Raw genomic sequence first — 15,725 nt, forward strand, 5'->3', positions numbered from 1 at the left:
ACAATAAAAATAAGAAAGTTACAATATCTGGGACACGTAATGAGGGGACCGCGATATGAAATGCTAAGACTGATAATACAGGGAAAGAAAAAGAATGTGTGTGTACTTTGTACGCACGTAAGAAGTTATACTTCTACTACATATTATGTGATTTTTAAGACAATACCAAAAATTTAAAAAAATAAAAGAATAAAACGCACTCAAACACATTGAAAAATGCCACAAAGAAAAAATGACTTCTGAACGATAATAATTGTTGGCAAAAATTTTAAATACGCATTTTTTGAAAAAAAAATTATATAACAAATATACTTACAATCATAACATGCATAAAAAAATAAAAAAATAAAACTTGCATCGGGAATTGAACCCGTGAATTTCGTGGCACTTTGATTCGTAATCGAAGCGTAGACTAACTCGGCCAATCCCACATTATTTATAATGTGGAAAAATACGGTAACTGAACGTTTTACTGTTTGACAGTTGTTTTGAAAATTTAATTATGTAGTTTAAATTTTGTGGAAGAAAATATAAAAATATAACAAAACAGTAAGAAAACAATATATTAGATGAAGATTGGTAGAACTTTTGTTGGTAATCAAATTAAGTATGTAAATCAAAGCATTACATACCTACTAGATAAATAAATCTACGCCAAAAAATCATAATTTAAAAATAAAAATCGAACCTAATTTGGGATTTCTCTCTAAAATCCGCATTCTTGAGAAAATAAATGTATGTATTTCAACCTAATCCAAATGTATAATTACAATATGATTATAATAAAAACTACTTACCAAATTAGAATGAGTTTTTCTTGTCCAAAATAGTCCAAAAGTCCAAACATATACAACCATAAATAATCTAACTACAGCTGTGCCACAGCCGCCATATTGAATAATTTTTGACATGTCATTTGAACATCCAATCAGAACAAAGTTATAATGCGCATGCTCCCGGTCGCTAGGTTTTACCATATAAAAATTCACCCTCTATCGCCGGTAAAGAAGTATAACTTCAATAAGAGGCGGAAGGAGTATAGGAAGAAGGAGAGTGTCATGGTTAAAGAATTTAAGGGACTGGTTTAAATGCAGTTCTATAGAACTCTTTAGAGCAGCGGTGGATAGAGTAAAGATAGTGATGATGATATCCAACCTCCGATTAGGAGACGGCACTTGAAGAAGAAGAAGAAGAAAATTGTAAATATAAAAAAATCCACTAAAAAACAAAAAATAAAAATATATTTACAAACAAACTCGAAGGATTATTCGAAAAAAACTGATTATTAAGACTTATTATTTAAGACAGACTAAATATACAAAAATCTCACACATTCGTTAAAAAATTGAAAAAATCATCACATTCGTTAAAGAAAAGCGTGAGGCGCGTCTTCATCGAATAAACGGTATAAAAGAATACTGTTGTCGTGGGGTGGTTACTCTGAGAAGAGGGTTGGCTGTTAGGAATAAATTATTTGTTCATACTTTATTTATTGAACAATACTAATTATCAGTAACGAGTTGGTGTGCTTAAAGTAGAACCATCTACTAGTGCATCTGGATTAAGAATGATATTTGAGTAACGAATCAATTAGAATGAATCACGATGCCTTCATGTATATATAAACAAACTTGTAACATGTAGTTTGTTTATATTGCCGACTCAGCTTTGACCATGACTTACGAAAATATGAATTAGTTGACTATGCATTATCGCCGACTGGTGTTTCTAACAAATCTAGGTGACCTACTAAAATGTAAACAAATGTACAGTGGAACCCCGTTAACTCGGATTAATCGGGACCGCGGCCGATCCGGGTTATCGAAAATTCGGGTTAGCCGGAGAAAATGGTAAAAATTATTAAAATATGGTATGCTTACAGATAAACTCCGTTATAATTGGCACACAGACACTTGTAAACCACGTTCGCGTTCCACACATACAAAGCGTCGTCGAGAGTCTCATTTTTAGCTTTCTTATCTTTGCACCGATTGTCCAAACTGTCTTTTGTTATCATTTTGAAACAAAAACAACATTTTAAGTTTTATTGCCATTACGTAGACAAAAAATCACGCAAACACAAAATCTGAATATATTTACGAACGATTACAGAACGGAACGAACAATGCGACTTTACTACACACAATACCGTCTCGCAACGAGAACGAACTTATGTTATTTAATAAGAGTGAAGACTAAGACCATTGTTTGAAAAATAATTTTTTAATAGTTTTTTCTAAACAATGCTAAGACAGTTTCAAGTAAATAAAGGATACTACAGATGCCTGTTGGTTTCGATAACACATTTTTACTAAGGTATATTATGTATCAAATTACACAAATACGCATTATCTCTCATTGTATAATGTGTTTGACATTGAAAATTGAAACGAATGAACTACATAGGAATTCGCTAAAGCGACAAATTTTTACGAAGAAAGTTTATTATGATAAATAAAATTAGCCTGAAAAATATAAGATATTATAGTATTCGAACAATATGTTTATAAGGAAAGATAAAAGAAAATATTTTAAGATGTTGAAAAGAAATTGGAAAATCCAGCATAAAGGACATACATTTTTATTGTTGTAATGTTTGTCTGATAAAAATCGGTCCGGGTTAGCCGGACTTCCGGGTTATCGGGGGCCGACTTATCGGGGTTCCACTGTATATGTTTTGGTTTTGTTTCTATTACATTTAAGAATTAAATGAATATGTCTTGATCTAAATTTTGGATGTTGATAAACCCTTACAACGGTTTGAGGATAGATACTTTTTTACTTTTAGCGCTCCATGCTTTTCTTTAACGAATGTGTTAGTTTTTTTTTTTCAGTTTATTAACGGATGTGTATGGTTTTTGTATATTTAATCCGTCTCACAGTTTTTGTTTTCGAATAATCCTTATTTTTTTTTTATTTTTTACTTTTTAGTTGATTTTTTATATTTTTAATTTTAATCACTCGTAACTAACGAAAAGCGTTTCTTAAAAATGTTTTTCTCATATTTTTTTATTTTTTACTTTTTAGTCTTACACTTTTCAGACATTAAAATATATCATCATGTTAAAAAAAATGTATATGATATATACATTTTTTGCATTAATTTCAACATTTGATACATACATTGTACATTTTCTGTAATTTCTTCATACATTCCTTAAATCAAAATCATTATTTACACCTATTACAATTTCAGCAGTCTTTCCATCTCTTCTAATGCACTATTACACGGTGTAGACCCTGTTAATTTTTCACGAATTACGAATTTAAATGTTAATTATAGCACGAAACGTCTCTACCGGTGGTTTTTCTAAGACTACGTTAAAAACACGAATTTTTTGAATTCGAGTTTTGGTTGAAGTTTTGTTTCGTATCTTATTGAAATTTGACACGAATAAGCACCGATGTTTATACAAACAAAGATAAAAATCGACGACAAAAATCGTCGCCGCTTAGGATGTTTATAAAAATAAAAAGTAGTCGGACTCGGCAAACGATTTGAAATTTTATTGTTTATTTATGAAGCATAACGTAAAAAATGAACGTAAAAATTGAGATTATGTATAGTTCATATAATTAGCTTCAATCTGTAAAAGCTTCGAGTTTCTACATGGTAAAAAACGAGAATTTAAGCACTTTCCATTAAAATCGTTTTTTTTTATTTAAACAATTAATAAACATAAAAAATAATTTTATTGGCTATTTGTGTATTGTTCCCGCGAATGCATATGTCTGCAAATTTTCATTCATTTGCATTGAAAAAAAGGCAGTCAAATTAACGTCTAAAGATTTGACCCACACGATTGAACTAAAGATCAGCTTTTAATAAAGATAAAGACGCACCAGGCAGGAGAGTGTCGATTATTTGGTTAAACTTTAATGCGGCAAAAGCTAGGAAATCTTACAAATGAAGATACATACGAGTGCATATGAAACTAAATATTTACTGCGTGTATTGCATTCTGAATAGAAAAGGGCGAGAAATATATCTTGGTTAAAAATGGTTGACTATTCCGAGTCACGTACGTTTAAATTTACACACATCTTAGAGGAGATATTTTGTATAATTAACAAAGTTAAATCTACTTTAGAATATGAGATTTTGTGCCTTTATTTGCTGAAATATATTGTCACACAAGAATTTACCACCGACATGCTTTGATAAGTTTATCTAATGCTCGTACTATGATACACACAACTCAGACAAAAATTGTAAAACAAATATTGTGTAGCAAACGTCTCCACATCTACATCTACATTTTATTATAATATATACATGAGTGCCCAAGGACTGCGCGAATGTCAGTTTTATGAAAATGGAAAATTTATGCCTGGCTGTTAATGGAACAAATGTGGGCGAGGGAGAAAATGTTGGCTGTTGGTATAACTTTGTTAGTCTTACTCATGTGTAGGTTTATGGATAGATAAAAGAAAAAATTATATTGGCTGGTAACTATATTTGTTGAAGTAGAAGATTTATCAAGTGAAAATTCTAATTTTAATAAAATTAAAATAATGTTAAAAATAAAACTTTATTCGGAGCAAGTTTTCTGATAACAGCTTCATAGTTTCTAAAATTTGTAATCAAACGAACTGCTGGGCCAAAGAAGGTTGAAGGAGACCTAAAAGTTGCATTTCATGTCTCGCTTGTCCATCGCGGTAAAATTCCAACGAAAAATTGTCCCGAATACTCATTTAGGAGTAAAATTTATCTCAATAAATAATCATTTCATTGTCAAGAAAACTAAACAAGATTTGTTTTATATTTCAGTTCGTTCAGGAAGCACCATATGCACCCTAACTGGTTTCAAACCTTATTAGGTTAACATCAGAGAGTGCATAATATGATTATATCTCAACAAACTAAAAATCGGACATCTAACATTACTTATGGAAATGTTCAACTAGTCCAGAATAATAAGGATTTTCTTGGGACACTCAAAGATCCAGGTAGCTGACTACTTTTTTAGTAAATGTAGACCTATAGGAAGTAAAAAGGAACTGTTTTCTGCCTAGAGTTCGCGTCCGTTTTTTTGTTATTAACAACTTTTTGCAAAAATCGCGATTTTTCCGATTTTTTGCACTCCATTCAGAAGCTAAATAGTTGACAAAAAATTACAAAATTCAGTTTTTTAGAACAATGAAAAAGCTTTAAAATGCCGATTTTTGAAAGTTGGAAAGTTAATTTGTTGCTAAGCAAACTGCAAAATAAGTGAAAATGGTTATGTGTTAATAACTTTTACTAAAACTGTCTTGGATAAGAACTATAATGTTTCACCCAAAGTTGGTTATTGGCGTACTTAAAAAAAAGCTTCAAAATTTGAGACCGATTCATTAATTAGTTTAAGAGTTATTCTAATTGTTTATCCCAGAAACCTTTATTTTGCAATAAGATAAGACAGAAAATAATGAAGATAGGGCCATTCTGAGTATGCCAAATGAAAGTAGAAGAGTGATAGTATCAAAATGTATTAAAAAAAGATAAAAAAAGAATTAATATAGTCAAAAATCCTAATGCCAAATTTTTGAAATTTTGTAGTTTATAAACGTTTAGAATAACTTTCAAAATGTTGTCCGTAGAAACAGTCTTTTTATATATTCGAAAAGATAGTATTTTAACACGAATTTTCAAATAAACACATTTAGCCTGGATTCATTTGGGACAAAGTTAGTCATATGTTTTTTAATTCACTGCTAATTTGTTTATAATAATTAAGGAATCTTATGAATGCCATTTTAAAGAATGGAATTTGTATTTTTCTTAAAATATTTGCACAAACATTGTACCTTCATATCACCCTTTACGATTTTTCAAAAATGTAGTTCAAACGATTACTAGGGGGAACCTACAAATCCACCGAGTTAAAATACCGAAAAAGCAATTTCAAACGAATATAATTTTCTATATCTCCGGATCAACTCAATGGATTTTGATCTTTCTTTTTTTAATTTGCATGTAATTTCTAGGTACATTACAAATATGCAATTTGTTTATAAATTTATATAAATATAATTATATAAATATAAATACAATTATTTAAATATATTTTTTATTTAATTATAAATTCGTGTAAAATACCAGCTTTTCTATATGTAAAATGATTTTTTCTACGGACAATATTTTTAGAGTTATTCTAAATGTTTATAAACTACAAAATTTCACAAATTTGTCAATAGAATTTTTGACTTTATAGATAATTTTTTTATCTTTTTTAGTACATTTCGATAGCATCAGTTTCCTACTTTCCTTTGGCATACGCAGAATTGCCTTATCTTCATTATTTTCTGTCATATGTTATTGCAAAATAAAGGTATCTAGGATAAATAAATAGAATAACTCTTAAACTAATTATAGTCCAGGAACTGAAGCTTTTCACCTTGCAATTTTTACAGAATGGATCGATTTGCTTGAAAATTTGAGAACAAGTAGTGGATAGCGCAAGGATTAAAATCTATATGATGCCGAAAGGCGCTTTTACCATGGGGGTGGTTGCCACCCAAATTTTTTATTATAATTTGACCGCAAAAGTTAATAAAAACATTCATTCTAAGCAAAAAATGTTCTATACATTTTTTTGATAAAATGAATAGTTTTCGATTTATTCGCTATCGAAAGTGTTAGTTTTATATCGAAAAAATAAGTGTTTTTCAATAATATACTAATTTACGATTCACTCAATTTTTGCCGTAGAAAAAATTTTCTCAAACCAATTTCTTGGGAATTAAATAACCTACAATTTCATATTTAAACATTTTTTCGTATCTGTGATGCTAATCATTCTATTCTGAAGAAATCGACATTTTTACCAAACTACAAAAATTCGTCATTCGCTTTTAACTCCAGTTTTTTAAAAACTAATCTCTCTAAGCCAGTCAAACTTCTATAATCTATTAATAATACATAAATAAAGAAGAATGAATAAGACCAATGACTAACAACATCGCTAACTTACATTATTATGCTTCCAATTGGATTTCTCCTTTTTTTTTTTTTTTTTCAAAATATGTATTGATTTTTTAACCGTAACTTTTCTATTTTTTATCTTAGAAAGTTTGACAAAATAGAATTTTGTAGATATTTATAAGTTATATAAGCCTATTGATATTAATTCTTTTTAAAATACTCAGTCACAAAAAGAGGTGACTTTGAAAGGGTTGGTAAAGGTGGTTTTTGCATGTTATTACAAGTTTTAATTATCAATAGCTCACTCAATTTTTACTGTAGTAGAAATTTTTGCAAACCAGTTTTTTGAGAATTAGATACGCTACAATTTCGTATTTAAACATTTTTTCGTTTCTCTGATGCTAATCTTTCTATTCTGAAGAAAAAGCCATTTTTTTCAAACTACAAAAAATCGTTATTCGCTTCTAACTCCATTTTATTAAAAACTAATCATTCTAAGCCAGTCAAACTTCTAGAACCTATTAATAATATAAAAATAAAGAAGATCAAATAAGCTTAATGACTAATTTTAATTAGGGGGGTGATTAGGAGGTTGCTTCCGATCACTTTTTCGCTGAAAACAGTAGGGACTAACATTCTTTTCAATATACGTCACTTAATTTTTGAGCTAAAGACTTTGTTTTTATTTCTGTTGATAGATATTTTAAAATGCTTTAAATTAGTTTAAACAAGTCATTCTCGAAAAATGCATAGTTTTCCCGTCTTTTGACTTTGAAACTACAGTATCAGCATTTGACGAAGAAGAGCTAACATTTAATAATATATAGCTTGATTACTATTGGTCTTAAAAAAAAACTAAAGAAAACTTTTTTGTTTATTGTTTCAAAAGGTACATTTTTGTTAGGTAAAGTTGTTTTGATAAAACGAAAACTTTTGGAGTTATTAGCCGAAAACTTATTAACAACATTGATTTTTTCGATATAAAACTAACACTTTCGATAGCGAATAAATCGAAAACTATTAATTTTAACAAAAAATATATAGAACGTTTTTTGCTTAGAATTAATGTTTTTACTAACTCTTGAGGTCAAAATATAATAAAAAATTTCCACCCCCGAGATGGGGTGACAACCAACCCCATGGTAAAAGCGCCTTTCAGCATCATATAGATTTTGATCCTTCGACTATTCACTACTTATTCTCAAATTTTTAAGCAAATCGATCTATTCTGTAAAAATTGCGAGGTTTTGTCCTATTTTAAGCTTCATTACTTGGACTAATTAATGGATCGGTCTCAAATTTTGAGTGTTTGTTAAGTACCCCAATACCCAACTTTGGGTGAAACACTAAGTTCAAAGGTAGTTTTAGTAAAAGTTATTAACAGATAACGATTTTCACTTATTTTGCAGTTTGCGTAGCAACAAATCAACGTTTTAACTTTCAAAAATCGGAATTTTGAAGGTATTTTAATGTTTTTAAAAAATTAAATTTTGTAATTTTATATCAACTATTTAGCTTTTGAATGGGGTGCAAAAAATCGAAAAAATCTCGATTTTTGCACTAAATTGTTAATGATTAAAAACGGACACGAACTCTAGGCAGGAAACAGGTAGGTTTTCTTCCTATAGGTCTACAATAACTAAAAAAGTATTCAGCTACCTGGATCTTTGAGTGTAACGAACATGGTCTATTTGTAGCTTATTACCCTGGAGTAAATATCTTGAGGAAATCTCGACTAAAACATTTACATATTACCTACGTTTTGCTTTGTTCTTGAGGTTGTCATTCTTGAAATATGCAGTAGTATAAAAATTTTTCACTAATATAATAATCTTGTGATTACGTATGTATTTTGTAATTTAAAATCCATCAAAAAAATTCATAAACGATAAAATATAGCTGCTTTTTTACCGTATAAATCGTCTTATATCATAAAGCCTGCCTCATAAATATAAAAATCAGACTAACAAATTAAGGACCCTGATAATTTACAATATAAACTTACTTCGTTTTTTATTAAGGTACCCTCTTTTCACGAAGGATCTAAATTTATAAAATGGTTCATAAAACTGGAGGTTGTGACAATAGGGCTCGCTCTTTTTTTAAAATGAATTAGAAATACCGAGGGAGTGAAACGACCTCACAAATATTTCTTTGGTAATATGGGGAGTGAAATAGGGTAAGAAAATGTGGAAGTTAGGTACTCTTTGGATGTTTGTGTCGGCATTTTTATATTTAGATTGTATTTTTTATTAAATTTCTTCACAATATAAGGATAAAAGCAAATTGAGACGTGTATGTTTTTATGGGGGCTTGAATGTGTCTGCCTTCATTTAAAACGGTAATATCTCGGTATTCTTTAGTTTAGGTCAATTTTACATCAACATTTTCTTAAATCCATACATAACAAGACACAAATTTTATTGTGGAAAACTTAACACCAGTTAGATCTTGCTTCGCAATTCGAAGACGGAAAGAAAAGCCACAAATTTAATTTTTTTTGTGGAGAAAATATTTTTTTCTAAATGTTGTCTGTTGTCTGATTTTAGTGATTTTTTTTATTGTGTTATAGCCCTATTTTTTAACAATATTGCTGTAATAATATCGTTGCTAGACAGGTAAATTGTCATTGTATACCGGGTGTACCAATCAAACTGTGATTTTTTCTCAAAGTTCGCATGAACCGAAATATTCTAGCATTTATAAACTACTGAAATTAATACCTAACTATAGCCTCATGTTTTCTTAACATTTTGTTTTTTTATTCATTCGCTTATGTTTAATAATAAAAAAGTTAGGTACTTTAACAACTAGTCTTGGTTTTCGTCAATATAGGGTGTTTTTAAATAAGTATGGCGAACTTTAAGGATGGGATAATTCTGCATAAAAATAATGACAGTTTGCTTTATCAACGTACGTCCGCAAATGTTTCGTATCCGAGATAGGGGAGTTGAAATTGACAAGTGACAAACATGCAAGGCAATAGTAAACGCGGCAAAGACTCGTGAAGGGTTGTAACGCCATTGATGATGATGATGATGATGATGATGATGATGATGATGACGATGTATGGCATTCTATTGAGAAGCAAGTTTAATTATGTCAAGTCGGTTGTGTATCCCTTTTTTTGCAATGTCGTTTAATGATCGAAAGTAGGTAATGATTTTTTAGTTTTGCAATCCGCAGATATATTTAAGATTCTTGTGATTGTCGTGTTTTTTTAAGGTCTTCTATTACTTTACATGAGTTCTAGAGCCAAGTTTCAGTGGTTTGATTAATTTGTTTTGCGAATTCATCACAATTGTTGATGGTTCTCTGTTCGTTTGGTATATTCCCTATACTGTGCATTTTTCTATTTATCTGCTATTATGAGATGTGTTGAAGTATTTGAGGGTTTCTTATTATACTAGGTTTAGGTGGTTTTGTTAATTTCTTTAATTTAATTTTTATTTTGGAGGAAAGTATTTCCAACTGGTAACTTAAAATTTCACAGTATTTTACTCCATATTTATTTTTCAGCCACGTGTTTGAAATTTTATAGGTCCTTTACAGCAAAAACAAAAAAACTAAAAAGTGAAATAATTTTCAGTGCTTTTTTTTCATCAAAAATATTGTCGAATATGATCCGCCTGTAATGCTAACAATGTACGAGATTTCTTTACTTTTTAAATAAATATGTAATCCATATACAGAGCTTTTTTGTATTATATATTCAACATCAACTTTTTTGTGTTGGCGTTCTGTTTGTGCTTGTTTATAGCCCAGTAAATGAAGGTGAAACACAGCGATACCGTGGAATTTTCAGTGTCATCATCGAATTGCATGAAGATTTGGATTTAAGTTTATTTTACCCTCTACTTCAAAGTTGGACTTTTGTTGTGCCGTTGGTTGTTTTTACTTGAGGAGTAAAAGTCACCTCTTCATGGGAATAAAAAACATACGTTTAAAATAATACCGGAAATGGATAAACTGACTAATTATAAACAGCTTTTGTTCTATAGAGTTTTTTATCTAAGTCAGTACCTTTCGACTTATTTTCGAGTAAAATTTTGTACTTTTCAACAAAAAAAAAACACGTTTTCAGGTAGTTTTTCGCAAATAACTTAAAGAGTACGTAATCATTTAATGTTCGCTTATCCACTGCTGGACATAGATCTCCCTCATAATTATCCATCTATTTCGTTCTTGTGCCTCTTATATCCAATTCCTATGACAAAGTTTTAGATCATCAGTCCAACGTGTTGATGGACGATCTCTGGTTCGGTAGGCATCACCTCTTGGTCTCCATTCCAGTATCCGCTTTGTCTATCTATTATCTGTCATTCCAGCCACGTGACCTGCCCAGTTCCATTTCAGTTTTGCTACTCTTTCTACTGTATCAGCCACTCCTGTTCTTTGTCATGTCTGTCGGTTTGAGATCTTGTCTCGTAGTGAAACGCCCAACATAGCGCACGCTCCATCGCCCTTTGAGATACACGGATCTTTTGCACTGTTTTCCTTGGCATGGTCAACGTTTCCGCACCGTAAGTCAACACTGGCAGAACACACTGATTTGTACGTATCTCATCTAAAATACGTATTTTATCTAAAAAAAATATTCTTAACCAAAATGTAGCTTTAAAAAACAAAAGAAATTGGTATATTTACGAAGGCTATAGATAGACCCAGTAAAAGCAAAGTTGAAGCTCATAATCTTATTCCTCTAATTCCAAATCGAATATTTTAACGTGAAATAACCAACAAATGAGCTAAGAATGTTTTTTCGATAAAATACTTTTAGGTCTGGAACCCGCGTATGAAAAAAAGGTTGATTAATAGCAAGCTTAAAATTTGTTAATAGCTTAAGGGTGTCTAGTCGGATAAACTTTGATATATGGGAACACTGGAAGAGGGGCAGTTTTAATTGTGGAACAGGTTAAAAATTTGAAACGGTCCGACCACGAAAATGGCAAATGTATTTTTTCCGACAGAACAGACTTGAACTCTTCGTACAGAGATTAAACTCTCATGCAAAAATCAGACTGCTATTCATCACCAAATGGGCGTTTTAATGGGTGGAACATGTAGAATATGTCAAATGACAGGAATTATGACAGGTGATAAATAGCAGTCTGTTCTGTCGGACAAAATAAATGTGCCGTTTTCGTGGTGTGACCGTTCCAAACTTTTAACCTGTTCCACAATTAAAACTGCACCTGTTCCAGTGTTCCCATATATCAAAGTTTATCCGACTAGACACCCTTAAGCTATTAACAAATTTTCAGCTTTCTATTAATCAACTTTTTTTTCATACGCGGGATCCAGACCTATTACTTTTTGAGTTATTTGCGAAAAACTGCATGAGAACTTGGTTTTATTGTTGAAAAATAAAAATTCTTACTCGCAGACAGCCCAAAAAGTATTGACTTAATTGAAAAAACTCTATAGAACAGAAGTTATTTAGAATTGGGCAATTTATTTATTTCCGGACTTATTTTAAACGTTTTTTTTTCACCCACGAAAAGAGGTAACCTTTACCCTCCAAGTAAAAGCAACCCTAGGATTAAGTCCAATAACGAACTAGATGGTAAGAGAGACCTAAATCCAAATTTTCAAGTAAATCCGTCGTAACGCTGAAAATTACACTCAAAAATAGTCATTTACTGGGCTATTAATTATTTTCTTTTTTTGTCGAATAAAATTGTGCATTTGAATAATTGAAGCATTTTATTCCAGATATACAAGAATTTTACGAACTGACGCTTTTAGACGAAAATAAATCAGTACAAGAAAAAACTGCGGAAACAATTCGCATCGCCAACAAGTGGGAAGCCAACGATGGTCCCATTATACCTGCCTACACAAATAACGAGGTGAGTTTTTGCTTTATTTCCGATATTAGAAAATGATCGTTCCGCAATTCGTTTCTGTAGAGTATTTGAAGGAAAATCCTTTGGTTTATTTTGTTAACAGAAAGAAGCCAAAGAAAAAATATCAAAGCCGAATATCGTTACTCTTATGATTTTCAATAAAATAATTGGTTGTCATTAGTTACTCAGGACATAAGCATTAATATAAATATGATTGAGCTCTTTGTCACATATACAGGGTGTCTAGAAACTGTACCGACAAACGAAGACATAAGATTCCTCAGATAATTTTAAAACAATTTAACCCAATTCACTTAGTCCGAAAATGCTTCCTAAGGGAGCTAGAGCTATTTGAATATGACGTCTGGTAATTAGTTTTTCTTAAATATCTCCAGAACGCTTCTATTTAGAAAAACAAAAATTGGCACGCGTATTTATCTTTCAGAGATAAATCGATTCCATCCATTTCGAATTTCTAGTACCGGTCATATGCTTCCGTTTTGTGTAGGTCAACGGTTAATTTATCGCATAGCTTATTTGTCTTTAATTTTTAAGCATTTTTGACTCCGGATTATGAAATTGTGAGGTATTCTAGCACTAAAAGTACTCTTGCTGTAAGTCGATAGAATAAACCGTTTTCTATAAAAGTCGATGTAAAAATTGTTCGTTTTTTTAATAAAAAACAATTAAAAAAAACTATTTAGAAAAACGAAAACTGATACGTTTATTTATATTCCAGAGATGAATCGATTTCATTAATTGCGAATTTCTGGTACCGATCATATACATCCATTTTTCAACGGTTATTTTATGGCATTCTATGACTTTTTTGCCTGTAATTTTCAAGTTTTTTTTATACTAGCTTATTAAATTATAAGGTAATCTAGTACTAAAAGTTACTCGTGCTTAAAGTTGGAAAAATACACCGTTTTTTTTAATTTTTCCATTTTTGTTTAAATTCAAAAAACGAAAAATTTTCAAATCGATTTTTCTAGAAAGTGTGTCCTACCGACTTAAAGAAAGAGTATCTTTTAGTACTAGAATAACTCACAATTTAATAATCCAGAGTCAAAAATGCTTAAAAGTTAAAGACAAAAAAGTTATGCAATAAAAAATCCGTTGCCCTACCCAAAACGGACGCCTATGACCGGTACTAGAAAATTTGCAATGGATGGAATCGATTTATCTCTAGAAGATAAATATGCGTACCAATTTTCATTTTTTCTAACTGGAAGCGCTCTGGAGGTATTTACGAAAAACTAATTACAAGACGCCATCTTCAAAGAGCTCTAGCTCCCTTAGGAAGCATTTTCGGGCTAGGTGAATTGAGCTAAATTGTCTTAAAATTATCTGAGGATTCTTCTGTCTTTGTTTGTCGGTAGAGTTTCTCGACACACTGTATAAGTAAATTGTTTGTTTTAAATTATTTGTTTTATTTTAGAACTTTTAACATTCCTTCTTAACCCTTAAGGATTTGGATGACACCTGAGAAGCGCCAAGCGGTTTTTTTGTTTGTGATATATTTTTTATTTATTTCCGTGCGAACTTGTTCTGTTATGTATTTCTAAAACATAAAGTTGACTATAAATAAACTATTTGACTAAACTGTTACATAAATACAACACTATTAACTCTTCGATGGTCGTGCATGGAACTGACAGTATCACTGGTTACAATTTTTTTGTTTAAATAAAAACTATTATAGATACGAAACTGTAGATTTGGGATTTCCTTTTCCTGAGTTTCACACAAAAATGCTGATTTTATTTCTTGGTAAATTTTCTAAGAATGCGTCATATACCTGGTTAATAATACAAAAATTTGTTCATATAATGTATTCAAATGATGTATTCGAAACTATGCATCAATTTGATTAATTTTTTTTAATCAGAGTTTTGTTGATAATATTTTATTTACTAAGATAAACTGAATTACTACAAAAGTATTATTACTACTAATGATGTACTCAATACTATGACTCAATTCGATTAAATTTGTTTTCTAATCAGTTTTGTTTATAATATTTTTATTACTATGACAAACTAAATTACTACAATAATTTATTAAAGAACCATTCAAAAAATAACACAGATCGAGCCCATTTATTTTTATGGGACTGGCATGGCAGTCCCAGCGCAGACTAAGGATGTTACATAAGGTGGCGTGCCTAACCGAGCGCTTCAGGTGTTAGGCGCATAGGCATAATAAGAATAGAAAAGGCACACTGAGCAAAATAGACACGCGGGCACTCGATAGGTGGTCTATCTATCTCTTTTTGCTAAACGATCCGCCGATGTAACAGACAAAGATGGCAACACAAAGATGGATCACTCAAAAGGAATATTGACCAATGATGTCCTGGATATTAGCGTTACACCTCGATTCACAGAGCAGCAGCCCATACATTATTTTGATGACTTCCGAATTGTACCATTCTTGAAAAACCTTTCCGGCATCGGTTACTCTATTAAATAAAATATTATTTATTAAAGATAAAGGCAGTTTTTGTTTTTATTTGACCCAGAGTTGGACCACCATCTCCATATAGCTATTTCAGCATCTATACCTCCTCGGTGAAGCTATGCAGTCACAAATCTGAAACAAATATCAACAATCCTGCCTATGTAAGGGAAAACATCGCGATGCAATGTTTCCACCTTTTGAGACGCTAAACAGCGATATCTCTCGTAATACGAGAAAGACGAGAAGCCCTAAATACAAAGTTTACTACTTTTATACAATTAAAATACTTGAAATAAAAATAAACAATATTTTAAATCCAAGACTTTTCTTTAAGAAACTGCTTTCTGGCTGCGTACTGTATCTCCGGCTATTACAATATATCCGGATATTACAAGAGACGACGAATATAGAACGTCGAGTATAGACGAGTATGGAACGTATTAGAACGTATTATTTAATACCTTAGTTCCATTTTATGCCCCCAATTTTTAACATTTTAATCGTAATTT

General features: G+C 30.8%; 1 protein-coding gene across 11 annotated transcripts in view; it reads left to right on the plus strand.

Moving 5' to 3' along the window:
- Nucleotides 1–15,725, plus strand: part of LOC114338023 (disks large 1 tumor suppressor protein) — a 1,799,868-nt gene that overhangs the window by 282,945 nt on the left and 1,501,198 nt on the right. For all 11 annotated transcript variants that reach the window (XM_050644675.1, XM_050644671.1, XM_050644669.1 and 8 more), the window contains exon 3: nucleotides 12,620–12,756. In XM_050644675.1, the coding sequence (XP_050500632.1) occupies nucleotides 12,620–12,756 (137 nt within the window). The remainder of the gene's footprint in view (nucleotides 1–12,619; nucleotides 12,757–15,725) is intronic.

Source organism: Diabrotica virgifera, chromosome 2, assembly GCF_917563875.1.
Source record: "Diabrotica virgifera virgifera chromosome 2, PGI_DIABVI_V3a".
Lineage (NCBI taxonomy): Eukaryota > Metazoa > Arthropoda > Insecta > Coleoptera > Chrysomelidae > Diabrotica > Diabrotica virgifera.